The sequence below is a fragment of the Cokeromyces recurvatus genome (genome assembly GCF_025118155.1).
Source record: "Cokeromyces recurvatus strain NRRL 2243 chromosome Unknown BX663scaffold_9, whole genome shotgun sequence".
Lineage (NCBI taxonomy): Eukaryota > Fungi > Mucoromycota > Mucoromycetes > Mucorales > Mucoraceae > Cokeromyces > Cokeromyces recurvatus.
Genome location: NW_026251395.1, coordinates 676,359 through 702,977, shown reverse-complemented (window position 1 = coordinate 702,977; position 26,619 = coordinate 676,359). Strand labels below are relative to the sequence as shown.

The 26,619-nt window shown below is 30.8% G+C and overlaps 12 protein-coding genes and 1 non-coding gene across 13 annotated transcripts; 6 read left to right on the top strand and 7 right to left on the bottom strand.

The window, feature by feature from the left end:
• The first annotated feature begins 7 nt into the window (after positions 1-7).
• Positions 8-3,885, top strand: BX663DRAFT_506231 (uncharacterized protein). The gene is made up of 11 exons (XM_051527164.1): positions 8-85; positions 144-235; positions 313-538; positions 615-677; positions 753-857; positions 938-983; positions 1,033-1,168; positions 1,230-1,272; positions 1,347-1,443; positions 1,496-3,522; positions 3,582-3,885. The coding sequence occupies exons 1-11, from the start codon at positions 23-25 to the stop codon at positions 3,738-3,740; spliced, it is 3,057 nt and encodes a 1,018-aa protein (XP_051384038.1). The 5' UTR covers positions 8-22; the 3' UTR covers positions 3,741-3,885.
• A 2,947-nt stretch (positions 3,886-6,832) lies between these two features.
• Positions 6,833-7,084, top strand: BX663DRAFT_432348 (uncharacterized protein; the record flags this gene model as incomplete). Its single annotated transcript, XM_051522925.1, has 1 exon — positions 6,833-7,084. One exon carries the CDS (start codon positions 6,833-6,835, stop codon positions 7,082-7,084), a length of 252 nt encoding a protein of 83 aa, XP_051384037.1.
• A 149-nt stretch (positions 7,085-7,233) lies between these two features.
• BX663DRAFT_432369 (uncharacterized protein) lies at positions 7,234-8,119 on the top strand (the record flags this gene model as incomplete). Its single annotated transcript, XM_051522929.1, has 4 exons — positions 7,234-7,429; positions 7,597-7,773; positions 7,840-7,942; positions 8,011-8,119. 4 exons carry the CDS (start codon positions 7,234-7,236, stop codon positions 8,117-8,119), a joined length of 585 nt encoding a protein of 194 aa, XP_051384036.1.
• A 2,390-nt stretch (positions 8,120-10,509) lies between these two features.
• On the top strand, positions 10,510-10,580 carry BX663DRAFT_t69. Its single transcript has one exon. It is a non-coding gene; the product is annotated as a tRNA-His (tRNA).
• A 1,904-nt stretch (positions 10,581-12,484) lies between these two features.
• Positions 12,485-12,859, top strand: BX663DRAFT_432576 (30S ribosomal protein S21e; the record flags this gene model as incomplete). The annotated part of the gene is made up of 3 exons (XM_051522945.1): positions 12,485-12,534; positions 12,593-12,771; positions 12,828-12,859. 3 exons carry the CDS (start codon positions 12,485-12,487, stop codon positions 12,857-12,859), a joined length of 261 nt encoding a protein of 86 aa, XP_051384035.1.
• A 62-nt stretch (positions 12,860-12,921) lies between these two features.
• Positions 12,922-13,654, bottom strand: BX663DRAFT_353809 (signal recognition particle 9 kDa protein). Its single transcript, XM_051522179.1, has 4 exons — positions 13,504-13,654; positions 13,375-13,443; positions 13,216-13,309; positions 12,922-13,153 (listed from the first exon to the last, which is right to left on the bottom strand). Exons 1-4 carry the CDS (start codon positions 13,570-13,572, stop codon positions 13,056-13,058), a joined length of 330 nt encoding a protein of 109 aa, XP_051384034.1. The 5' UTR covers positions 13,573-13,654; the 3' UTR covers positions 12,922-13,055.
• A 510-nt stretch (positions 13,655-14,164) lies between these two features.
• On the bottom strand, positions 14,165-15,131 carry BX663DRAFT_506209 (uncharacterized protein). Its single transcript, XM_051527163.1, has 3 exons — positions 14,762-15,131; positions 14,505-14,657; positions 14,165-14,436 (listed from the first exon to the last, which is right to left on the bottom strand). Exons 1-3 carry the CDS (start codon positions 15,066-15,068, stop codon positions 14,414-14,416), a joined length of 483 nt encoding a protein of 160 aa, XP_051384033.1. The 5' UTR covers positions 15,069-15,131; the 3' UTR covers positions 14,165-14,413.
• A 579-nt stretch (positions 15,132-15,710) lies between these two features.
• On the bottom strand, positions 15,711-17,332 carry BX663DRAFT_432767 (uncharacterized protein; the record flags this gene model as incomplete). Its single annotated transcript, XM_051522956.1, has 8 exons — positions 15,711-15,862; positions 15,937-15,989; positions 16,056-16,090; positions 16,163-16,609; positions 16,664-16,725; positions 16,794-16,874; positions 16,936-17,113; positions 17,192-17,332. The coding sequence occupies 8 exons, from the start codon at positions 17,330-17,332 to the stop codon at positions 15,711-15,713; spliced, it is 1,149 nt and encodes a 382-aa protein (XP_051384032.1).
• Positions 17,333-17,477: 145 nt separating this feature from the next.
• On the top strand, positions 17,478-19,080 carry BX663DRAFT_506206 (pseudouridine synthase). The gene is made up of 2 exons (XM_051527162.1): positions 17,478-17,718; positions 17,751-19,080. Exons 1-2 carry the CDS (start codon positions 17,671-17,673, stop codon positions 18,981-18,983), a joined length of 1,281 nt encoding a protein of 426 aa, XP_051384031.1. The 5' UTR covers positions 17,478-17,670; the 3' UTR covers positions 18,984-19,080.
• Positions 19,081-19,116: 36 nt separating this feature from the next.
• BX663DRAFT_506204 (RmlC-like cupin domain-containing protein) lies at positions 19,117-20,283 on the bottom strand. Its single transcript, XM_051527161.1, has 3 exons — positions 20,078-20,283; positions 19,893-20,006; positions 19,117-19,827 (listed from the first exon to the last, which is right to left on the bottom strand). Exons 1-3 carry the CDS (start codon positions 20,169-20,171, stop codon positions 19,130-19,132), a joined length of 906 nt encoding a protein of 301 aa, XP_051384030.1. The 5' UTR covers positions 20,172-20,283; the 3' UTR covers positions 19,117-19,129.
• Positions 20,284-20,634: 351 nt separating this feature from the next.
• Positions 20,635-21,201, bottom strand: BX663DRAFT_432409 (uncharacterized protein; the record flags this gene model as incomplete). Its single annotated transcript, XM_051522930.1, has 2 exons — positions 20,635-21,025; positions 21,086-21,201. The coding sequence occupies 2 exons, from the start codon at positions 21,199-21,201 to the stop codon at positions 20,635-20,637; spliced, it is 507 nt and encodes a 168-aa protein (XP_051384029.1).
• A 1,140-nt stretch (positions 21,202-22,341) lies between these two features.
• On the bottom strand, positions 22,342-22,996 carry BX663DRAFT_432354 (uncharacterized protein; the record flags this gene model as incomplete). The annotated part of the gene is made up of 3 exons (XM_051522927.1): positions 22,342-22,695; positions 22,737-22,867; positions 22,921-22,996. 3 exons carry the CDS (start codon positions 22,994-22,996, stop codon positions 22,342-22,344), a joined length of 561 nt encoding a protein of 186 aa, XP_051384028.1.
• A 666-nt stretch (positions 22,997-23,662) lies between these two features.
• On the bottom strand, positions 23,663-24,574 carry BX663DRAFT_417228 (uncharacterized protein; the record flags this gene model as incomplete). Its single annotated transcript, XM_051522363.1, has 3 exons — positions 23,663-24,019; positions 24,079-24,249; positions 24,329-24,574. Coding segments are annotated over 3 exons (774 nt in total), but the record flags the coding sequence as incomplete, so codon positions are not given.
• Between the last annotated feature and the right edge of the window lie 2,045 nt (positions 24,575-26,619).

The window sequence follows — 26,619 nt, the reverse complement described above, 5'->3', positions numbered from 1 at the left end:
TTTGGTTAAAAAAAAAGCTGAAATGGCTTCTGGTGCAATCCAACAACGATTACCTCCAGGCTTAAACTTTTCAGAAGCATTCTGGGTAGATATTAAATGAAAAAAAAAAAAATCTTTACCCATTAAATTAATTAGATGTGTAGGATGACCATAATAAAGGCATTGATGTCATTTTAAATCGACTAAGAAAGTCAAAAGACACATGTGAAGAGATCAAAAAGTTATATGAACTTCGGTAATTGTTATTACGTTTATACTTTATACTTACAAAGCTTACCTTTTTTTTTTTTTTTTTTGTTTTTGTTTTATTAGAGCTAATATTGAACAAGAATATGGTGAAAAACTTTTAAAGTTAGCAATAAGTATTAATAAGATTGGAATATTTGAGGAAAATAGCTTTGCAGACACTTTATCACGTATTCCTGCAACTCTTGAAATTACTGCTCGGGCTCATATTGATTTAGCTCAACAATTAAAAGATCATTTAGAAGCACCGCTGGACGGGTTTTTAAGAGATCAAAGAGATATGCGTAAAATGGTAAACTTTTTTTTTTGTAGTAGTAGTAATAGTAGTTTTTGTTATCATTATTGTTCTATATTAAATATAAATATAGCATCAGCAACAGATAGAGAATTCTAGGCAGCTTTGGAGCTTACACGAAACTGATGTTGTACGGGTAAGCTAATATTCAACACTATGTTCCATATATACTCAAATACATACATACATACATACACATGTATATCTTTAGACAAAGGAGTATTATTCAACCGAATGTACAAAGCTTAAAACGATGGAAAAATATCTTTATGATTTAAAAAATAATGATGACTTTTTAACAGAAAAAGCTACCCAAGTAAAAATAGATTAATATGATACTCTTTTTTTTTTTCTTTTTTTCCTTTTTTTTTCCTTGTCTCACCATATTTTTAATAGATCGAAAAGGAAATTGAAGAACAAAGGAGATTAGTCATGGTTGCTGGTAAATTTAAATTTATGCATATATAAAAAATAGACTGATATTGTATCAGAGCAAGTATATAGGCGATCCGTAGATAATTTTAATACAGTAAATAAGGAATGGGTAAATAATTGGTCATCAAGTGTAGATATATTTCAAGAAATGGAAATAAAAAGAATGACTTATTTAAGGAGCACACTTTGGTCGTAAGTTTATATGTATGTAGTAATCAACAAACTTAACATGAATCAATCGCTCTATCATTAGTTATGCTAATATAATGACAAGCACATTCAGTACTGATGAGGAGGTTAATACAAATATACACTATATTACGTTATTAAATGTCTTATTTTATATGATATAAATGTATGTATATATTAGTGTTGTGATCGTATTCGTTCAGCTTTAGAACTCATCGATGTACAGAAGGATATTACAGCATTTGTACAGCGTTATGGAACAGGAAATAGAGTACCAGGTATTTACAAGGAATTAATTGCTAAACATGTCTCTTTAATAACATTATTTAGGCCCCTTGGCATATGAAACTTTTTATCATTTTCCTTCAATAAATCCTACGAACTCTCATACCTCATCATTGTCAAATAATGAGAATAATAATTTAGATCAGTCTCTGTCTTCATCCATTTCTCGAGCAATTAGGGAAAATAATGGAAATAAAAATTCACCCTCTCAACAATCATTCGCTACTACAATTATAACGAATCCTGATGAAGAGTTGAAATCAGTTGAGCAACAGCTTCAACAGTTAGAAGTCCAAAATGTAACGGCACCAAAGGCTGAAAATAAGGTAGCTCAATCTTCTGATGAAAAAAGTGAACTAGCTCTTAATAATCGACCACAAATGATACCTACTGCAACATATACGACAGATCAAAGTAATGGCCCTGTTAGTACAGCTATTAAAGAGGTCGAACAAATTCTAAATCAAGAGAGTTCTAATAATCAAGAAGTCATGACACCTCCAGCTTCATCAGGAGAAGATAAAATAATAGCTAGTAATCATCCCTCTTTAATAAAAAACAATTCTACCGCCAGCACTACCAAAAAGAATTCTTCAGAAAAATCTCATTCTGCACCAGATGATTTCTCGGATAGAAGCCATAACGCATCAAGTATGAATAAGGAACAAAAATCAAGTCAACTTGATTTGGCTAAAGAAGAAAAAGACAATTCTATAGTTCAACTTGCACCCCTTCTAACAACTGAGACACACAACATATCTTCACTTGATTCGATTAATAATAATAGTGATTTTATCGTTAATCCTGAATTAGAAAATAATAAATATAAGCCAATGCCGAATCCTAGCTACAATACATCCTCTGTTACTTCCAAAGAAAAAACTGGATTGCGTAGTACCCTTCCAGAGACAGCACTTAACAATCAACAAAGGCCTACTGTCAATGTTCGTACGTCATCATTAATCATGTCTGAAAATTCATCTGTACAACAAACGACGACTTCTCCCTCTTTGATAAACAGCTATGATATGGACATTAAAGACGAAGAAAATGAGGAGGATAAGAAAATAAATGAATATCAAAACAGGTTACCACGACCACCACCCAAGGATGAAAAATGGGTTATTTCATCTATTCGTCGACCTCAACAATTACCCGTGCGTACATTAAATGCAACCATGTTTGACGGAACAGCAGTCTCTACCAGAATCAATATGAAAGAAGCTGCAATAACGGTTCATAACAACCAACAATCTGAACAGACTGATGATGTAGCACCAGCGATAATAGACAGTGTAACTAACTCTGGGAAAAACAATGTGCCACAGAAACACATACCAAAAGTACATAAACCTGCTGTTCCCCTTAAAATCGAAATCCCTAATTCCATCAAACCTCCCTCTGCAGATCAAAAAGTAGAAGAGAATAAACAATCACCACAACAGCTAAATATGGATGATAAACAAAATACTATGCGAGGATATATCAGCAATCAAAATGGATTACTAGAAGATGGAGGTATACGTCCAGCACCTTGGCAAGATGAACACTATCAGGAAGGTGCTATGAATAATTATAATAGAGGAATAATATCTGGCAATAATATGGTAACAGAACCTTACTCTTTTAGTGGGCATCAAAAACATTTACCACCTAATATGATTCATCCTCATGGTGGTGCTAAAGCTTCAGAGCAACAAGAAACTCTTCAATCGCATGATGAAGAAAGTGATACCAAAAAACGGTTTGGTAAAAACAAACACAATCTAGAACCATCTGGAAAATCGAAAGAAAGTAAAACCGGAAGATTTTCATTAGGATTTTTTGCTAATAAAAAAGAAAAAAAGAAGGAGAAAGAAGCTGCTGCACAGCAAGAACGTCCCTTGAGTCAACATATAATGCATCAACAACCTTCAACAGAACTTTCACAATCTGATCTAAAAAATTATTACGTGAATAACCCCACTGCAATGCACACACGGCAAACAGTGGCTACAACATCACAAAATTATATGCCAGATCACAATCAGTTTGTTGGATATGCAAAAGCTCAATGGCCGTTTGAGGCAACTGTAAATAAATTGAACATATTTAGTTTATAAAAAATACTAACTATTCTTTATATATATAGATTGAAGGAGAAATGTCCTTTTTTGCTGATGAAGTCCTTGGTATTATTCGTAAACAAATGGATGGATGGTGGGAAGCTGAACGTTTAGGTCCCGTTAATGCTGGTCAGAGGGGCTTGATTCCTGGTAATTATATGCTTGATAATCAGCCACGACCCTAACTGCCTTTTTATACAATTTCATTCCCATATACTTTTTACTTTTTTTAACCATTATTGTAAAAACTATTACGCATGCTTAATAAAACTATAATGTAATAACTTTTTAAAAATAAGGGCTTCTTATTTATACATTTGAAAAAATAAAATAAAAAATGCACCCAAATATTCATTAGTCTACATTATATATTCTGTATCTCGAATAGTACATTCACGGTGTTTAAGCGTAATATATATATATATATGCATATATATTTATATAAAACTTTTATGTTCTTCTTGCTGCTTGTATTGAGACAAAGATATAAGTTACAAGAATATCTCTATTAAAAATTCTATATGCCGTTTGTCTTTCTAATTATTCAATTACGTTTCTTATTCACATTTCAAATATAAAAAATAAATAAATAAACAAACTTAATATAAAAATCCAAAGCAAAAGCAAAAGCTTGATATATTTCTTATAATGTCTGATAAACATAAAAGACAATGAACGCAGCATCAAATTAATCAAACTGCGGCTTTTTCATAGACTGATTTGCATTTTTCTAAAAAAAAAAATCAGCTTTTTTTTTTGTGAAATTAAATCACAAGTAACTTTTTTTTTTTTTTACCTTCAATCTAAAACTAAGATGACTACCTTTTTTTTTATGAAAACGGACAAGGAAAGATTTTCGACGAACAAGGCAATGATGCTATGTAATGAATTGAAGAGGTTGATCCATTTCATTTAGGAACTCTTACGACATTGCGAAAGTACTAACAGGCTCAACCATCTGAGCAAGAACAAATGAGAGGTGAACTTGATGGGACTATGAACGAAGTGGCTTCAAGAAGAAAGGGAGAAAAACTATAAAATATATTCTCCTGATAAGCTTCGGCAATTCTGTTTGACAAATTCTCTACAGTCATTAATTGCTGATGCTTCAATCCCCCCCACCCCCATTATTATAACTCAAGACTAGCTCAATGGGATTCAATTCAGGCGAATAAGGGGTTAAAAATATCACTCTATACTGCTTTCAATTTTTTTAATCATTGGCTTCGATTTATGGATTGAACAATTATCCATAACAAGATAGTTTTTTTTTAAGCTTTTATCAAGATCTATGGCATCAAGAAGTTCATTCATGAACTTGATAAAGTGAGCGGTGGTTGTGCTTCCTGCTATTGACTTATTGTTTTCATCGACATTACTTATAGTGGGTTCCTGTATAATGATCCCACTTATAGCTCGTTCTTTGTCTTTGTTCAATTTTCTCTTTTTCTTTGCAACTACCATTTCCTTTTTTTTTTTGTTTTCTAGCGGCTTCTCCTTTTCTGGTGGTGATTTCCTCAAAACAACATGGATAACATTAGACGAATGTATAGCACCAATAATTGTATGGGATGGCGACTTGGTTTTCAGCAGTGTTCCAACAGTGGATCTAGCTAATTGTTTCTCGAGTTAATATGAAAAACAGCCTCATCTACATATAGTGTAGATTAATATGTGTATACAAAAGTAAAAGTGTTGTTCTAATATTATTTCATTCACATGTTCATTGTTGATATTTGCCATTCTCAATCTGTCAAGTGTAATCCATATAAATGTATGACCAATTTATTCAAATAATTGGACAACTTCATATAAATGATATTCAAGTCATGTACAAGAAAGAATACGAATATAATCATTTACACAATATGAAATGTATTCCATAAACTAGTTTTATGATATGTTTAAAGAAAAACGTAGCCAGCATTAATTGTATTTGAATTATCAACATATTGAGATTTATTTCTTATCAGAATATTAAAGAGTATTATATCTACCCAATGGTGACAACGAGCAACATTTATCGACAGCGACACAAAACAGATAAATACAGACAGAGATTGTAAAACTACAAGTCTGAGTTATTTGTCAGCAATGAAGGATGCTTACAATATTCTGAAGGATTAGATTGCATTCTTATCAGTGACATGAGCATTGGCAGTATCGGGTCATTTGTATAACAAAGAACCAGATCACTCATGGCAGCGAGTCTTGGTGTTAATTATACTCATTAAACTTTGAAATTTGTCTAAGGAAAGGTTTTTTAGAATTTTAACCAACCTTTTGTATCATGGACCAACCTTTTGTATTATGGACCAGTAATTGATCCTATTTTATGGCTCCCAATGACACGTATGGAGCGTAGTCAGGTACTCCGCTGGCGTCTTGGTTGGCTCCCTGGTGGAAAACCTCGTACCTGTCTTTTCCATCCTGCAGTTAATCTTTCTCGTGTCCATGCTACCGAATGTCTGCACACACACCGTTGTCTACAAATGCCTAGATCCATAAAAGACACTCCTTCTTTCTTACTAAATTTATTACCCCTGAAAAAACCAAAAATGTTCCATCCATCTCTTCCTGGTCTGTACGTTGGCCTGAAATTTGCCTGATCTTACATGAATTGGATCATATTTTCCATGATGAAGATCTTCCCCCCTCTCCAACTGATATCGGTGCTAGTTTGGTGAAATGGTTGCAATGATAAAAATGCTAGTGTTTCCGTCTTGTTTCCGAATTTTTTTTCTTTTTATCTATTTTTCTTTCATCCCTTGCTTTTTAGGAGGTTTTTTTTTTACTCTTAACTTCACGAACTGGTTCGGACAATGTAATTATTTAAACTATTGTGCTCATTATGACCGCTTTTTTTTTTCCTTTAATAAATAAATCATTTAATCATAGCATGAACCAACCTTGATCAACCTTTTCCAAAAAAAATCACTGTTACACTAAACTACAGCCAATCAGAGAATTTTATGTGGACCAACCTGGACCAACTTTTTTTTTATTGTACAACCTTTCTTCCGATGGACCAACATTGACCAATATGGACCAACCTGGACCAACCTTTCTTGTTGTATGACCAACCCCTTTTTTCATTGTCCGACCTTTCTTATCGCGGACCAACTTTTTTTTTTTAGAAACAACCTTTTTTTTTAAACAATCTTTTTTTTTTAAACAACCTTTTTTTTTTATTGACCACCCTTTCTTCATTGACCACCCTTTTTTCATTGACCATCCTTTTTTCATTGACCATCCTTTTTTCATTGACCAATCCTCTATGACAGACGTCTCCCGTAATGATGCTCTGTGCATCTTCTACAACGAAGAGATTACTGATGAAGCTGCGAAAAAACCCGCAGTGAGACTTGATTCATTCTGCGGGTTGGATATATGCTACACTGAAGATCCAAAGAAACCGATGCTACAAACAAAGGTAAAGATTCATGGCGACCCAGCTTATTATCATCTGTATAATGATCATCATCAAAAAGCAGAGATATCTGCGGATATGGTGATACTTAGTAAGTGAATATGGAAATTGTTTTGGCAAATTATGGTATACATCATATATTAATGTTTATAACTTTACTAGAAAATCGCAGTCAAATTATAAATTATATGAATCAAATGTGTCTAGCCAGTGCACCACCTAATCAAAAAAATTTCAAGAGCAAGTTAATGTCAATGAAAGAAATTTATTCAGAAACAATTATTATCACTGATCTGTTTGATGACAAGTCAGTGAAATCATTTTCTACTTGGTGTGGAATGGCTAAGCTTGACTTTGTTGCTGTCGAACAACAACGTAAATATCAAAAGAATGATCAAAAGACAAGGCGTCGACTGCTCTGGGTGCTCAAGAAAGAACATCGGGGTAAATATACTCTCGCAGCGCGTGAAAGTATATTCATATAATTATATATTTATACGCAGAATCGATAGCCAAGATAATGTTGAATGTGGGCCAAGAATTCAAAGCACGGATTGAAGATTTGAAAAAGGGTATGTACCAAGTAATTGGTTACGTACGCAAATCACCAGGGAAGGAGGATGCCAGCACAAGACTTCGACTCTTGGAGTCGATGGTGGATAGACTAGTCCAAAATTCCTCTGTTGATATGGTATTTGCGTCGTACTCTTGTAGATCTAAGCAACCATTTGCAGACCGTGACACAGCCAACCCCATCCATGTGCCAAAGACTTCGGGAAATACACAAGGTATTATACACTAAATATATATATATATATATATAATGTAATTGCTTAGTTTATCATACAATATAGACATGTTACAGTTTTTGTCTACTTCCAGCAAGCCAATTGCGATTGTCGTAGTTGATTTTGCCGGATTAACGACCAATACTAATGACTTAATCCAGTGGCTTCAGTAAGTTAAATCATATGATACAAGTATATTTTAATGTATTCTATGTGAGTTTAATGTACTCTATGTAGGGATTACGAAACTGTAAGGTTTGCGTTGATAGACAACATAGAGGCCTTCAATCAAACCTTCACTTTTACCAGATGTCATGGTTGTAAGATTTATAACTTAATTCAATAAGATAAATAGTCATGATAGAACGTATAGTGCACTTCTGTGATGATTCTGTTTCTACACATATAAAATATATATATATACTCTTGTATAGAAAAAATAATTAATAAAAGTCCTATATCTAATATAAACTTATAAAAATAACTTTGTAAGATAAACTGGGATAATACAAGTGTGATGGAAGGTAAATAAAAGATAAAAGACAAAATAAAAAGAGAGAAAGGGAACAAAAGGAAGTATAGTTTGAGACTGTTTTTTATTCAATAAATAAAGTTAAAAGAAAAGCTAAAGAAAGAAGTTAAAGATTATTTTGTGTCTAAACAACTGCTTGTATTTATATTAATGAATCCTGAATCAAAGAAATAAAAATAACCGTCAAAGAACATGAGTCATGAAACAGTGTTAGTATTCGGATATACGTCTTGTTGATTCAAGAGACTGATCTATGGATTATCTATTGGGTGTTGTAATGATCTGATCAAGTTTTAAATATAAAAAATATTGTTTAATCTGAGTATATGTTCCTGATATCTTTTATGTTTTATTTTATTGGATCAAAGACGACCTGAATCCTTTATCAAGGTTATAAAAATAAATATTTAGAAATGATACGATGTCTTATAATTGATACATCTAGACAATTGGATGTCAATAAGTTTTATATTATTTACAAGATGTTATATACAGAGTTTTATTTCATATTCAGGCTTATATTTTATCCTGTATTATGTAATTCATCTATTATAATATTACTCATGATTATATCCAGAGCTTGTTCTATAACAACAAGTACGCGTAAAAAATTGATTCCACTCAGAGTACACGTATTAGTTATAAAAATAGATATATACAAAAGACACAAGTATGTCTATAATGATACTTGATACTGTTGATAAGACAAAGATAACAAAAGAATAAGACAGAATAAATCTGTGAAAACTTTATAAAACTTTTATTATCAATAAAAAAATGAAAATTAAAAATTAAAAAATTAAAAATGAAAAACTGAATTTTCAAAAGATGAGTGCAAAATGGATCCTTATTTATATCTTGTGGAGAACGGGTTACTTCGAGACAGGAACAGAGTGAAGATATCTTGAAAGAAGAATATTTCCCATAGAACAATTAAAATTATTGTGTTAGAGCTCTAGTCTTTGCCCTGACTGAGAATTAATCTCAGTTAACTCTAATAAATATTAAATTATTGGTGCTTGATCTAGCCGGTTATTTTTCTTGAAACAAAATAATGAAATCTCGTTTGTTCATACTTGTGAATGATATAGGAAAGACACTTTTGATATATAGATTTATATTTTAACCAGCTTCTTTATATTATATTCATTCCTCAATGTACTACTTAAATGAATTTCATTATATTATATAGTGTATCCAATTAGAATAAAGTTAACATAGATAGTATATGATTATATTTATAAATTAGTATTTTAGACAATATTATAACAATAATATATATATAACTAATAGGTATAATCTACAATTCATATATCTTTATCATTAATAGCTCCTTACACTATGTTTTCCTTATCATTATTTCGTAGAGTTAGTATTTATTATAACATTATTTTTTCTCATCACAAGAATGTCTTATAAACTGAAATCAAATAATATTGTATGCATAAAGTGTATAACTAATAACTATAATATCATTCGGTTCTTCATGACTCTGATTTGTACATTATAAGATATTATGTAATACATCATTATATACACAACAGATACTATAATCATTCTCTGTCTATCATTATATTATCAAATAAAATTTGTTATATTATTGCTTATCATCCATATTCACAATATATATTAATACTCGTACATTATTAACCTTTATTTTTGTGATATTTCTTTTTTAGAATATCAAATAAAAAAAATATTAGAAAATAAAAAATTAATATTAAGACAAAAAGAGTCAACGAGACCGAACAATAGTTCTAAAGTTAATTATTTTATTTATGAATTTAAATTGTTGGGTATTTATAAGAATTGTTAAAGAGGTCTAAGGATAAGATGTGAATCAGAAAAGTGTTAGTTACGACCGAATTAGGTATATTGTTGACAACGAAGTGTTAGTGATTTTAATATTATTAGATGGAGCGGATCAAGAGAGAGTTAGGATAGAATTTCTTAAATAAATTTATGATTCGCATGTTTAATCATGAAACATGACATTATAAGTCAAAGTCAGCTCATGACAATTTTATTCATAAAATGATACTATAACTCCTTCTAGATAATTATTTTCTACTTAAAAGTAATATAATAACCTAAATTAAATTAAGACAATCATTCCCGGGAAAGTGCGGTAAGTCACGTGATTTTTTTCCTAATTAGGAAGGTATATACTTATATATTATTTACGATTTGTCAAAACGACAAGAGCTGGTATAGTATAGTGGCAGTACATCACGTTGTGGCCGTGTTGACGCAGGTTCGATTCCTGCTACCAGCATTCTTTTTTTCTTTATTTTTTCATCTGTGTTGCCCTGAGATGAATGGTGTTGTATTTTTTATAATCTGTATTTCATACTTCTTATTACTTTTGTTAATTTGATTAATGATAACTTAATCCTTATGGTGTAATACAATTTTTTTTGTGTATATCTTATAATGATAAGTAAATATAGATTAATAAAAAGCAACCTTTTATATACATATATCAATAGTTTAAAATAATAATAAGGAGACGTTCTTTTTGACCACTATACCAAAAATGATAATTGAAGTTTGTTTCATAATAAATATTACAACTTATTGATCGGATCTAACAGTTGGTAGTATCCGATAGAGTAGTCATATTCTGTTGAATTATATATATGGAAGAAAGCAAGTTTGATTCAATTAATTATAAGCATAAAAAAAAAATCTCTTGAAATTGAAGATCAAATATTAATTGCTCTAATTGATAAAGAAGACGTCATCATAGGATTTAACAGACTAAGGACAGCAATCAATAGAAAACAGATAAGAAGAAAAGTAGAATGCGTATAACAAAGAAGAAGCGTAAAGAATACACTGGTAAAATTAAGCAAACAAATTTTTTTTTCTAGAAACGATATTCGGCATCAATAACAACATCAATGGGTACATAAGTGATAATAACAATTATAACACAAGCAGTGGAGTTCCATCTATGAGCAGTAATATTGATAATATGCAACATATGGCTAACCTGTTAACAAACACTTTAAACAGACTAATAATAAACTTGAACAGTAATGAAAACAAAGAAATAATGATATCAAAGATATTAACTTGGTAGTAGCTAAATATGGGAAATAGGATGGCGCTAAGAATATCTTCATAATTGATAACTGGGTAAACAAGATCAATAACTAAAATGGCTTTCGAGGTTGGGATAACGATCAAACAAGAAAATTTATAGTAACTTTATTTGCAGATACGGTAAGCATATGATATTACATTCTTTTTAATCAATTGACTATAGCAAATGATGAATCTTGTTTGTAGTCAGCAAGCCTTTAATATTGATATTCTCATAGTAAAAAAAAAAAAAAAAAAAAAAAAAAAAAAAAAAAAAAAAAAAAAAAAATATTTTAGTAAATAGAAAGAAAAGAAACACAAAAACCTATATCAAGCTATTGTTGAATATCGCCAAGAGGACCTAAACAATCTACAGACTACCCCTCGAAATTCCAAGTTGATTTCACAGTATCAACGCTCTGTTTCTCTTGTTTCTATCTTATGGCTACTTATGTCTTTTGTCAAACATGACCATTGTATCCGGTACCGTCTTGAATGACTTATCAATAACTATCCCACTTTTTGTATTTGGCACCTATCCCACATTTTCACCAAAACTCACGTAATCCCAATGACTCAATATCTACCGCTGCCTTTAGTTACCACCAAACATATCTAATAATCTTATTTTGTTCCTATTAAATATGTTACCAACTCGCACCATTAACTAAATATCTCACAGTCGTCACTATTAGTGGAATAAGTGTTGTCAAACTATTCAACTTCTGTTATATGAAGTCGATCACTTTCAACATAAAAAAGAACCATCACTATCACTATTAGCAACCTTTGTTCAGTAGCTCCTCGATTAGTTGCATACGCCCTTAACAGTCGATAATCCGATAGTTCTGTTAAACCTGATTCTATTATTTACCCCCTCACTTGAGTCCATCAAGGTTAAAAAAAAAACTTCCTCAGGCAATTTTAATATGTGCTTATTGGGTTTTAAATTTTATTAATAATAAATGTAAGTTGTTATTTTTTTTTGAGTGGCTTGGCTAAGCTAATGAAAAAAAAAAAAAAATTTAGTATATTGATTTCCTAAGTAGTCAAAAATGTTGGAGCTCCCTCTCTTTCGTCACATAAATAAAAATGGAGAATTCTGAAGGCCAACTTATCGATCTTTACATTCCTCGCAAGTGGTAAATTACTAATGATATCCAAATGTTCATTTGCATCATACTTATTTTGGTCTAATAGTTCTGCCACCAACCGTCTCATCACTGCCAAGGATCACGCTTCTGTTCAAATCAACGTTGCTGATGTTGATGCTGAAGGTCGCGCCACTAACACCTTCTCCACTTATGCTTTCTGCGGTTTCGTCCGTAAGGAAGCTGAGTCTGATGACTCTCTTAACCGTCTTGCTCAAGAAGATGGCTGTAAGTTTTCATTTTAATGTGTGTGTGTTTTTCTGAAAACTAATAACTGTAAATAGATTTAAAGAATGTCTTTTCTTACCAACACTAATTTATTATTAATGAATATATCTACTGTAATAAACACTTTATAAAACAAGTACATACTGCATATATATTATGTGTTATTCATATTTGTATATTACACAATATGTCTTTTAAACTACTAAAAGAAAAAAAGGGGAGGGGGGGGAAAGCAATGTGGTGCTTTTATTATAAACACAATAATTTATTTTTACATTCTATATTTATTTTCTCTTCCTTCCTTTCTTTCCCTTCGGTGTTTGTTTGGGTGAAGCAGTTTTATTTTCTGCTGTAGCTGGAGGGGCATCGGGTATCATTGTATCTTCATCTATCAAATCCATCATCAGTTGAGCTCTTTTGTAATTATAATAATAAAAATCTTACCAATTTCTTTTTTCATCATTTTTAACATTAATGTATTATTCAAACTTATAAATTTCTTTAAATCTGCCATCTGATTAGTCTTGTACTGAACGCACTATTTGATAAAAAAACTTAATATATCTACATGTATACGTACATTTATATATCAATATACTTTACGTTTAAATCATCTGTAACTTTTAAAACAAGATCTCCATCCTTACGACGAAATGAATGAACATAACGCGTCTTTTAAAATATATTAGTTTGTCAAATTATCTTTATTATTTTAATATAGATCTAAATTACTCTTTCAGGATTAGCAATATATAATTCCTCGGCTGCTTTTTCGAATTCGTCCCAGTTTTCAATATACATAATTACAAATAATAATAATAAAAATTAAAAAAAAGAGGAAAATTGAACTTTGGTGAAGATTTTTTTTTCCTTTAATATCCAATCTATTATCCCCGCTAATATTGTTGTGTACAAGTTGCATTTTATTTATTTTTGCAGTAAAATCATGTTTTAATCAATATATCATTTACATGGCTTATTTCAGAATAAGCAAAGAAAGAAAAAGGTTCTTTTTCAAATTGAATAAAGTATTAATCTTTATATTGAACTTCTTTATAAGCTTAATAGCATATAACCTACTACTATCAAGTATCTATACATGTGTCTATCCTTGTATATACCATGTCTATCAAATAATTTAAATAGAAGTAGTCTATTCTAAATAAGATGTAAGAGTTATAGTTGATGCTACGATCTGAATAGATGATATTGTTAGCCTATCTTGCACATTCTTTATCAAAACTCAGTATAGTAAATTGAAACCTAAGAAAAAAAAAATATCCATATATTTATATGTATATAGAATGCCAAGCACTAGAAAAAAAAAGATTGTTTATAGAACATTTTATTCAAGTATACAAACGTATATAATTGTATCTATTAGGCACAAAGTAAAAAAAGAAAAAAAATAGTATAGGTCTATTATGTGTAAAATTAAATTAAATGCAGATATACATTACATATATAAAATAAAAGAAGGGGGGGTATTTATGATATTCTTCCAATAAAATTAATGAATACTAACTTCTAGGCCAAGAATATCTTTATGTTCTTCTACAAACTGATAAACTTCAAGAAGATTTACAAATAAATCATACTATTTTACACTATTTTAGTAACGTTTAAAGTATTATAGTTCTTCTTATTCCATTACCTGTACGACTCCTGTTTACACAACATATTAGTTTAAAGAAGAATCTTAAATTGTTATTATACATCATTATAAACTTTACCTAAAAAGCTTCTTTCCATTTCATTAATTTCTTTATGATTATAAAGTGGCGCTACAAGTCTATAAATCGAATGTGCTATTTTATTTGAATCTTCAGCGAATTTTGACGCTAAAATAACAGCAGCAATAAACATTTTATAAGGTGTATCAAATTCTATATACATACATATATATATATATAAATATTTTTATACATATTTAAAAGATAAAAGAATTGATATATGTACGTATGTATGATATATAAATGTAATTATTTACCTCCTCTTGATTTACGAGGCAAGTTACTTTTTAATCTACCAAGGTAAATTATAGCAATAATTAAGATAGTTGGAGTTAATTTACAGTGATAAAATATATGTCGAATAAAAATAGGTAAAGTCGGTAATAGTCGTTGTTGATAATAATGTCTTTCTTTAGAACATTTCAAGAGTGTTTTTACATGGATAGCTGTATAAGCAATTAAATTGTCAAAGTTATTATGTCCAATTTTGACTGAAGATGATAATGCTGGATTCTTTAAAATAGTAGTTTGAATATCATTAGATGGAAGAGAAATGTCTGTCATTTAACAAAAAAAAAAGGAAGAAGATATACGTATATTGATAATATTAGAGGAAAAAAAAAAAAAGAAGGGAAGGGGAAATAAGAGATTTTTGACATATTTATAATATTTTTTTTCTATTTTTGGGTTAATGCATTGGCTTTTTTTATAAATACCCAAATTTAGATAATTTTTCTATTTTCTGTTACTAAGTCTGGAATTTTATTAAATAACTCAAAACCATAAAAGGTATTATACATCGTCAATCAAGTATAACATAGATGTCATATCATGTAAAATAGATATTATACAGTTATAAAATACGTATTCTAAACTTATTGAAATCGTATCACACTTGTTTAATGTTTTTTTTGTTTTTTATTACTATTTTTATTCACCGTGTTAGCTGGTCTTTTTTTTTCATTACCATCAGAGACAGTAGGCATAGATTCAAGTGTTTTAAGCGTAGACTCTATAATCTTCTTTTCCCCTATACGAACCCTTAAAGCATTTCTTTTGTTATCCTTTATTAAATCTTTTAATTGTACTTTATCATCCTATGTGTAATATTTAGTTTTTTTATTCAGTCTCTTTTTTTTTTTTTTTTTTTTTTTTTTTTTTTTTTTTCTTTTTTTTTTCCTTTTTTTTTCCTTTTTTAAATGAGCGTCATACCTCTAAGCTAGTAGGATATCTTTCTAGTCTTTGTTTAAGAATATTTTCAATTATTTGTTTAGCTTCTATAGTTAATTTTGGTTTTGGTAATTTCTGTTTCTCTTGCATCTTTTCAAATTCATTTTGAGTTGAACGTAAAACATGAACTTTTTTTTTGAGAATATGTGAGAAATAGTAGTTTCAATGAAACTATAATATAATAAATTACATTTTGACTTACCCGAAACAATAAGTTCTAGCGGAATTTCATGCTCTGTATCAATTACGAAACATCTTTTACAAGGTGTAAATTAGTCTTATTCTCAACACTACATGTACAATTTTTCTTTTTAAACTTACTCATCTAAAACCCCTTCTTCCATCAAAAAATCAATCTGTTAAATACATTGATTTGGTTAAAGCCCCTTTTATATATTTGATCTAATATGTATTTTATATTTGTATACCTTTTGTTCAATAAGTTTTTCGTCTTGATTTGTACAACAATTTTTAACAACTAAAGGCCCGTCTAACTCAACAAGATCAAATGGATTGTTTTCGTCTGTAAATCCATATTTGCGAAGTAAATCTGCATTACAAAGATCTCCGTATGTATTGAAAATTTGTTCTCCTTCTTTAATATTTTTAATAGCCTTCATTTGTAAACTATCGGCTTCATAAAATAAGCGAGCATTATTAAACCCTGTTTTATGGTTTAACATATCAGCCATAGGAACCATCACAATTACACCCTCTTCTTCCTCATCTTCTTCTTCACTACTCATTTCTTCTTCTGCATCTTCTCTTTCACTTTTTTCAAGCTCATCAATAAAACTATATGCCATAATCAATGAGCCACAGATATGGAATAATTCAAGATTATGCACATTTTCATCAAAAATGTGAGGATATTTCTAAACAAAACATCATTATTTATTTATTTATTTTTGAATAAATTTTAAGCTTACCTCCATAAATGGTTTTATTTCTTTTTTAAAAGTCTCCTCGGCATCAGATTTACCAATTTTTGCTATTTATATGGCTAATAAGAATACAATATATATACACATAAGCAAACAAAGATGATTGTTTTCTTACCAATAATGTCTGTGCCTTTCAGTTCTTTTAAATCATTTTCATCCCAAAACATAGGTGTAGAGAAACTACGAGGTAAAATGTCTATTTTTTTTTTTTAACTTTTAAGATTATCGAAGGCATTACTTAAAAAAAAAAGTATTACCAAAATAAGGTTTCCAGAATGAGTCCTTTTTTTGACTTTCATACATCATTGAAACAATAAGTGGACTCCAGCCTGATAATTTGGCCAAGTCTTCTGATATTCCTTCCGTTTTATTTAAAAAGGTAGTATATTGCGATAATAAAATTGTTCTAGGAAGTGAAAATAAGAGTTCTCCTTCCTATAAATATTTTTTAAGTCTTTTATTTTCTCTCTCTCTCTCTTTCTTTTTTTTTTTTATTCTTCATGTTTGAACTACCTTAATATCTTTGGTAGCAACAACCCCTCGACCTGCATTTTCAGAACGATAATCTTTAAAAGCGATACTTTCACTCAATGTAGTGCCATTATCCTTAAGCCAATTCAAAAATGCGTTCCCCTTTTCTTCGAAATCTGTCATTTTTTATAATCAAGCTAAAAAAAAAAAAAATATTTATTTATATATGCATAATTATTTTTATTTTGTTTCGACAAGATGGTGGCTTTGACGACCAGTGGCTTGTATGGTTAATTTTTTATGTAGTTTGATTTCTGATATGCACATTTTCTTGTCTATACATACATACATACACACACACATATATATATATATAAATATATAAAAGGATAGAATATACTAGATGAACTCCAATTATAACGAGTTCAGTAGAGAACAGCTCATTGAACGCATACATGAGTTGGAAGCACAACTTGCCAAAAATAATGTCAATTTAGACAAAACAAATCAATCAAGTAACAATGTACCTGAATCAGATGGCACTCGATTACCCAAAAAGAAGAACCAACGTGGCGAAAAAAGACCATTTGACATGTCAAAGTATACAACACGCAAAGTAGCTTTTCGTATCGCTTATTTAGGATGGAATTATTCAGGCTATGCAAGTCAGGGACAGCCTGAAGCCATTCCAACTGTGGAAGATCAGCTCTTTAAGGCTTTAAAGACGTGCCGATTGATAGAGAATATGGAAGAAAGTGACTATAGTCGTTGTGGACGAACAGATAAAGGTGTAAGTGGTTTAGGACAAGTGATTGCTTTAAAGGTACGATCGAAGAAGCTCCAACAATCAGATAACCCTGAAGAACCTTTGACACCTGATCAAGAGCTACCTTATATTGATACCCTGAATCGAATGTTACCTTCAGATATTCGTGTCCTCGCTTGGGCACCCGTGAAAGACGATTTTAATGCTCGCTTTGATTGTGTTGGTCGCACCTATCGCTATTTTTTTGCACGTGGTAAGATGGAGATTGAGCGCATGAGAACAGCCTGTCGTTACTTTGAGGGTCAGCACGATTTTCGTAATTTTTGCAAAATGGATCCTTCAAAGAATATAACCAGTTATGAACGCACAATCATGTCCATGAGAATTGACCCCGTTGAGCATACTCAGACAGACCGTATTGGTGAAGGGACTGATTTTTATCAAGTTGAGTTAAAGGGGACTGCATTTTTATGGCATCAAGTACGATTCATGATGTCCATACTTTTCTTGGTAGGACAGGGTTTAGAGGAGCCAGAGGTAGTACGTGATTTGCTGGATATTGAGAAGGTACCTTCGAAGCCTGATTTCCCTATGGCTAGTGATTTACCTTTAGTATTATACGATTGCCATTTTAAAGAACTAAATTGGATCTATTCTTCAAAGACTTTATCTTATGAATCTTTGCCCTCACCTTATCGAACATATCAACATTATACCGAAGAATGGACAGTGCAGATGATACGCAGTCTCACATGTCAATATTATCTAACAAAAGTAGGAAAGCTTCCAGTAAGAATGATTGATAACTCAATTAATACAGTTGAAGAATTTGTCAAAAATCGCAGTCGTCATGACCATAATCAAGCAGGGACGACGACAATAGTCTTGGGAGGTGGTAAAGAAACAAGATTGGCAAAATATAAAAAGGTTCTGGAAAGACCTCGTTGTGATCCTGACGAATTAAAAAAAGAAAAATTTGAAATTCGTAAAAAACGAAAATTAGACAAACAAGAAGAAAATGAACAAAAAGAACGGGAATACAAATCATCATGTATAGACAGTAATTAAATTTGATTTCACAAGTAAATTGTAAAACACATTATACCAAAACCAATAATAATAATAATAATAATAATAAAGAATCCTATCATTTCTTTTTATTCTATTTATTTACAAGTATATAATTATATGTTAAAAATACAAAAAAAAAAAGACTAAAAAGTCCAACGATCTCTAATAGATGAAACCCATTCAGGGGCACCTTCAAAGCCATTTTTGCCTTGTTGATAGTCAGCAAAGGCTTGCTCTATTTCACGCCTAGTATTCATTACAAAAGGACCATGCTGAACTGTAGATTCTTTAATAGGTTCACCAGCAATAATAACAAAATGACAATCATCCGAAGTAGATTCAATAGGAATAAAGTCACCTTCATTATCACTTAAAACTAAGGTATGATGTGCTTCTGATGAATGATGATTACCACCAAATAAGCCCGTACCTGAAATTGTATAAATAAAGCCTGCATAGCTCTTGGGAATGATTTGTTCCATCTTTTTCCCCTTTTTCAATTTAACATCAATAAACATAGTAGGTGTTCTAGTCATGACAGGACTTTTAACACCATAGGATTCACCTGCAATGACTTTAATCGTCACACCTTCTTCAGGAATAACTTGAGTTACTTTTTCTTTAGGATATTCTTGATAATTGGGTTCTGACATCTTGTCTTTGCTCGAAAGATTAACCCAAAGTTGAAGACCATGTGACCTCTTATTACTTGCAGGGATCTCAGCATGAACGATACCACGAGCTGCAGACATCCATTGTAAATCACCAGGACCAATTCGACCTTTATGACCTTTAAAGTCTTCATGTAAGAATTCACCTTCCAACATATAAGTTACCGTTTCTATAGATCCATGGTCAATATTCAATATTCATTTACTCTATTATTGTATTTATTTAGTTATTTACCAAATCCTCTATGAGGATGATCTGGGAATCCTCCAGGAGCATGAACATCAAATTCATCCAACATTAAGAAAGGATCCAAGTTACGAAGAGCATTGCTGCCAATAGAACGATACACTATTATTATATAAAATAAAAAAAGTTAGTATTATTTATAATAATATTTATATGTATGCTTATATTAATACCTTTAGCACCCACTCCATCCATTTGTTCTCTTGAAAGAACAGCCTTTGTAATGGTTCTAGCAATCTTAGTAGCAGTAGTTATAGAGGATATCATAATATTTTTAATTTTGATTTAACAATAATTTTATGAAAAAAAAAAAAATCCCTGACTTTTATAGTAATTCATTGTCTTACATAATCCTTACAAATGCTTATTAAAATTATTTGAAATCAAAGTTACAGAAATGAAATAGAATTTAATCGTAAGGAAGACATAAAAGCAGCAAAGATAATTTCCAAAAGATTCCAAGGAAATAGTTGAAGCATATAATCAGATATTTTACAATAAGGATTTTATATTTGTATTTATATAGAAAGTAACAAGTATATATTTTTATTTAGTAATGATATACACTCTATAGCATAATTGCCTTGCTACTATAATGTGTATAATATTATCAGATAAAATGCTTTCTTGTAACTTGATTATGAAAAAAGGTTCTTTAGCAAGCAAACTAAATGAAGATAAAACTTACTTTTGAAATACATGCATGTATAGGAGTCTAAAATTACTTTTATTAAATGACGGAATACTTTGCTAGGAACTGCTTATATTCTTCAGTTCGAATAAAGGAAGCCAAAAATAGTTTACCAGTGCATCCTAAGAAAAGAATAGTTAAAATAGTTGACAAGGGCTTTGGTATCCTTTCTCTAAATGTTCTTGGAATACAATTTAGCTGTAAATAGATAGCAATTCCTTGTATCATAAAAAATAACCATTGCTCTAAATTGATTTCACGATGAACTATCGTCATAATAATTTCATGCATTAATCCACTCATATGAAATACTTGCAGGCCTTTCAAGTTACGTTCCCAAGCAGATGATGTTGGCCTTTTGCTAAAAATTTGTTTATGAAAAATATTTCTCATTACCATATTCCATCGGTTCCCCCAGAAATCAATAAGGCTATATATAACACATAAGTGAGTGTATATTATTATTATTATTATTAGTATGGTAGGGTACCTAGTGGCTAAAAATGGGTGATTAAATGCAGGGATTGTTTTTGTTCCAGTAATAACTTGAGGAATAGAAAGTATCAAGTCATTTGATTGTATTAATGCATATCCTTTAAATCCCATTAATATCGCATAATATATACACTTGAAAGAATACCATGGAAGGGTTAGGAAAATTCGAGGATCTTCCAATAATAAAGGATTAATGAAACGATTAGCAATGATGATCGTTATGATGTCAATCATCATCCTTTTTAAACCCTCTAATCTTGCTTTTCTTTTTGTAACAGTATCATGTGGCTGTTGCGTCTTATCTTCTAAAAGGCCTTCCACAGCAATCGATTTTAGCCAATTCTTAAAAGATTGCCTTGGTATATTAGACTTATTTCCATATTTTTGCTTATAAAGCTGAGAAGAATAAGCACCCACTAAAGCAATAAACCATGGAAAGAATATAAATGAAGTTGATAGTCCATGGATTTTAGGTGTAAATAGGATAGGCAACACAATATGAAATAGACGTTGCCAATCCTTATATTTCTGATAAGGTATCGTTGTACAGCAATACAAATAATAATCTACAAACACTGCACAAGTATATACAAATAGTAATGAAACTACATTTAATTCTATAACTGGTCCAGGTATAGGTATCTTAATGAGAGGGAATTCCATTATAAGCAAAGGAGAGAGAGAGGGAGAGAGAGAGAAAAAAAAAAGCACTTTGTTTATGCTTAAATTATTAGATACAGTTGACCGCCCCTTTCCAACTGACATTGTGTAACATGTCTATTTCACCACAATCTTACTTTATTCTCTATTGGTGCTTGTGACGTTAACCAAAGAGTTAGTAAATGCCGTCCCAAAGCAGTAACTAAAGTGTTTTTAACTTTTTTTTTTTTTTTTTTTTTTTTTTTTTTTTTGATTTTGACCAAATTAACTGCTTCAAGTAAAAAGTAGACCTCATCAATAAAAGCGAGGTGCAGCAGACAAGTTTTGAAATAATAGATATTTGCTTAGGTTTTTCATTCATATCTTTGTTGGATGGCGTTAGGCAGTGAAGTATTGTGATTTACTTTATAACTTGACCCTCCTTAAGCATAATCATACATTTATCCTTTAACGCATATTAACTTTCTAAATGAGTTCTTCATTGTTTGTCAAAGGCATTTTAAGTCATATATTTTTGGAAAATAAATAAATAAATAAATAAAATAAAGTCTTCCTTATTTTATATCAATAGTAGAGAAACAATAACTATTTTTATTCTTCCATAGTTTCATGTTTAATTATATCAGGTGGTGTATACTCTTCCTTTACTGTCACCTCTGTTTGCTTATCTTCTATTAATTCTGTCTTTGTAATAGCTTTCTTGTTTTCATGAAAAGCAATCCAACCTTCTCGTCGAGGTGCTTTCTTTTTAGCCCATAATTCTAAAAATCGACCACGACGAATAGATTCATCATAACCTGCTTTTGGCAGTAATGTTTCAATCATATCATATACTCCTGGTGGCTTTGGTTCTGTATATTCATCATGAATCCATTCTCTTACTGGTTTTTCAAAGTCAATAATAACATCTGGTGAACGTTGATGTCTTAATTCAAATCCATCTCCCTATATGCATATGAGTTTTTTTTTCCCCCATAAAATTACACAGTAATGTGTATTACCTTTTTAAACATTAATAAGATTTCTTTAGTAGAACTGATATAAGGACTTGGTTGATCCAAATAAACATTATTTACGGATTTTTTAAACCAAACCAGGTTTTCAACATATTTACAATCTAGTAAAGACTGATAAGATACTATATGCACATAATTATTTCCGTTATCTTACCAATAGCATACATCATTCGAACAACATCAGCTTGAATTAATTTATGTGTCCACACGAAAACCATACCCGCTGACATATGACATATAACTTTTTCTAACAGATCTTGAATTTGTTTCAAATTCCAAGTACATTTACCATCATTTCTACCATCTTCTACATAGAATTCCCATGGTGGATCAACTAAGATACCCTCTAAAGCAGACTGTTTATTTCTATCCTCTAACGATTCTGTCATAGTCTCTTCTGTTAACATCTCATTTAGAATAGATACACATGAATTCATATCGTCTAGTTCTAGATAAATTGATTTCGTTAAATCAAACTTGGGTCTATTGGCTAAAGGAAGTATTTGCTTTACACCACTGTATAATTCGTTAGGAATACGAACATATGAAATGAATTCATCAGGAGTATCTACTTTGAGTTTCTTTACGCCCGTAAAGAACCGAGACAATGATGATTGCTGGATTTTGGAACTGTTCGTCTCAACTGAGTCTACTATACTTGAAGAAGATGGCACCTTTTGCATCACACTTTTTCGTAGTAACATTTCAGTTGTAACAAGTCCTCTTCTCCATTCTTGTTTTGCTTGCCAATAGGCTTGCCTTCTTTCTTTGTCTAAATAAGGTTCTAAAAATTTTTTATACATCTCTAAGCGTTCACGCCAGTCTATTTCCCAATCTCTTTGTTGAAGATGAGCTATTTCAGGATCTGACTCTGATAGTGGTGTTGCAAAATCATCATCTGAACTTGATCTAGGCGGCATTTTCTTTACAAGGTCGCTGATATTTGATTTTCTAGATGTATTCCTTATAACTCGTGGTGCAGCCTTTGGTTTTGGCTGAGTAATAGGTCTTGAAGTTAAGGCTTGTCCAGAACGTCCATGGAATTCTTTTAGCCATCCATCTACCTCCCTTTCTTGTTGTCTTATTTCTTCTTGTTTCCATTCTGGTCCTAATTCAGTTGTTGGTATAATTGTTCCTGGTGCAAATCCTTTGTTTGTTTGTTTTAATTTTCCATCTACTATTTCATAACTATCATCCTTTAATTTTCCTTCACTAACCAGTTTACGATAATAATTCATACATTGGTACCCCACCTATCACAAATCCATGTTATCATATAAACAAGAAAAAAGAAGAGTATTTTATTACTTACACGATGAGGTATCGTCTTACTAAATAAACCCCAACTTGCACCAATTTTATAACCTTTTTCCATCCATTCATTATATCGATTCATAAACAATCTATGTTCAGCTGCAGACCATGCTCCATTTTGTTGTCCTTCACCAGGCAAAACAAATCGATAATAATATCCTTCTGGACTCTATTCAGAGAAGGGGGGGAGAAAAGTAAAAATATATATGTCAATGGTTGCTTATTAAATTCCTAGATATAAACCTTACCAGAAAACGATTCTCCCATGCTTTAATTCGAGATCCCTGCCAAGTTTTGACGCAATCTCGAGTAAAAACATCTTCTCCTATTAATACTCGTTTTCTCTTTAATTGATTCAAATTAGAATTATTTGTTGAAGAAAAGTTAGGGTCATCAGAAACGGACAATGATTCAAATCGTGGAGTTGCTTTATCTAACATATCATCTGCTTCTGTTTGTTTGATTTCTTTAGAATTAGTAATCGTATCTGTCATTTCAGCTGCTTCTTGCCAAATGCTGTCATCCATTTCAACATCGTCCATAGAAATATCTTCCTTATCATTTTGTTGTTGTTGTTGTTGTTGCTCTAAAACAAAAGGTGGTTCTATTAAACGATTTTTTCCTTTTCCTTCATACTATTGAAATGGGGATAATATTTATAATGAGCAATGCATTATTATTATTATTTTAATCTTTACCTTTACTTGATCAATGTCATGTATGTTTAGATTGTTTTCTTGTTCAGTAGAAATACAAAGGCTGTTAACTATAGAAGTTTGCTTCATAGAATTCTTCGACTTTGATAAACTCAAAACATTTTTACTTGAGCCTATTTTGGGTATAAAATATGAAGAAGAAGAAGAAGACTCATTCCATGATGGCATACTCTATAGTTAGTATTAGGATAAAGGTTTAGAAAAAAAAAAAAAAAATGCTTACAAAAAAAAAAAAAAAAATAAAAAAAATCAACGGCGATTTTTCGTGAGCGCGTTCGACAATTAATCTCCAGACAAAAATAGTTAAAATTTTATTAAATTTGAATGACCAATGAGCACGTAATAGCTATAAAAACTTATTTAGCCAATTCAAAGAGATTAAAAACACATAAGACAAAGGCAAAAAATGAAATAAATGCTAAAGTTAGAGGGTATATATATATATATGTATATAGAACAAAATTAGTACAAAAGAAGATACGATTCCAAGGAGAGGTAGGCTAAATTTTATCATTCAATCAAAAGGGATGCAGTATTGGAAAGAAAAAGAGGAGCAGAGGAACAGGCCAGATAATGCGTTCCTTATTATATAGATCATATGTATAAAGCAGGGAGAAGTTGAATTAAAGGACTTTGGATTTATTGCGTGGTAGAGAGGTTATTAAGTAAAAAGGAAAGAGGATTGTCAATTGTTCAAAATATTTGCAATTTGTTGTGCAGCAGTATATATAGATAGTGAATGAAACAGAGTCCATTGGATAATTGGCCTAGATGAATGACAACCAAGTGGTAACTATCCAAGATGTTAACGGGTACAATAACTGTAGCCCTGGTTCGCCATTAGTAACCAGAGTATAAAACCAATTATTATGCTACTACGACAAGCAGAAAGACATTTGAAGTAGTGATCTGAACATGTTCCACTAAAGTTATTTACAAAGGAAGGAAAATTGAATAAACTTAAAGAGACACCGATATAGATTATCAATTAAAGGAACACATTTTTTTTTTCAAAGAGGGCTTTTAAACAAACACTACCCTTGTGAGTGGTTGACACATAATTAAAGATAGGCTGGTAATTTAGCTAACGAAATATCTTTGGAAAGGTATGAAAAAACGGATGCTGAATTGAGCTTAAAGTATATTTATAAATTCGTGAATATGAAGCAGCTTAATGAAATATTGCATCACCTTTTATTGACGAGGTTAACTAACCATCAAATAGGCGGTGGAAACGCGTATTTCGGCAATGTTTGAGAGACTTGATAGATTTTGAGTTGAAAGTTTTTATTACTTGACCATTTTTGAGTTAATGACAAACTATTTTTTTGCATAGAAACAAAAAGAAACCTTAGTTTATTCGAATTATATTTATTGACACCATTAAAGGCTATTTAATTCATAGTGAATAAAGCTTTGTTAACATTGTTTTGAGCTAAAGAGTAGAGATCTAGAAATCCCACTAATTTTAATAAATATACCAAAGCAGGATAAGTATGTATTTTGAGACTATCAGAACGTTACAGAATTGTGTATGGTTGTGTTAACAAATTGGAATTAAGTATGCTGTATTTTTATAGATTACATCTATATTATTCTAGTTTTTTTTCTATGATTCTCGCAGAGGTTTAGTAAAGTTTGCAAGGTGTAAACTTCAATTATTATATTATGTCACCGGCATAAAGTAAGCAATGCAATTATGATGCTGATTGGGCCCGATTTTTTGAGGTAATAGTTCCCTAATAGTTACGATCTTAAAATGCTGTGTAAATAGTTTATATAACAGATAAAAAGAAAAGGAGAAAGTATGGTGTCTTTTAAAC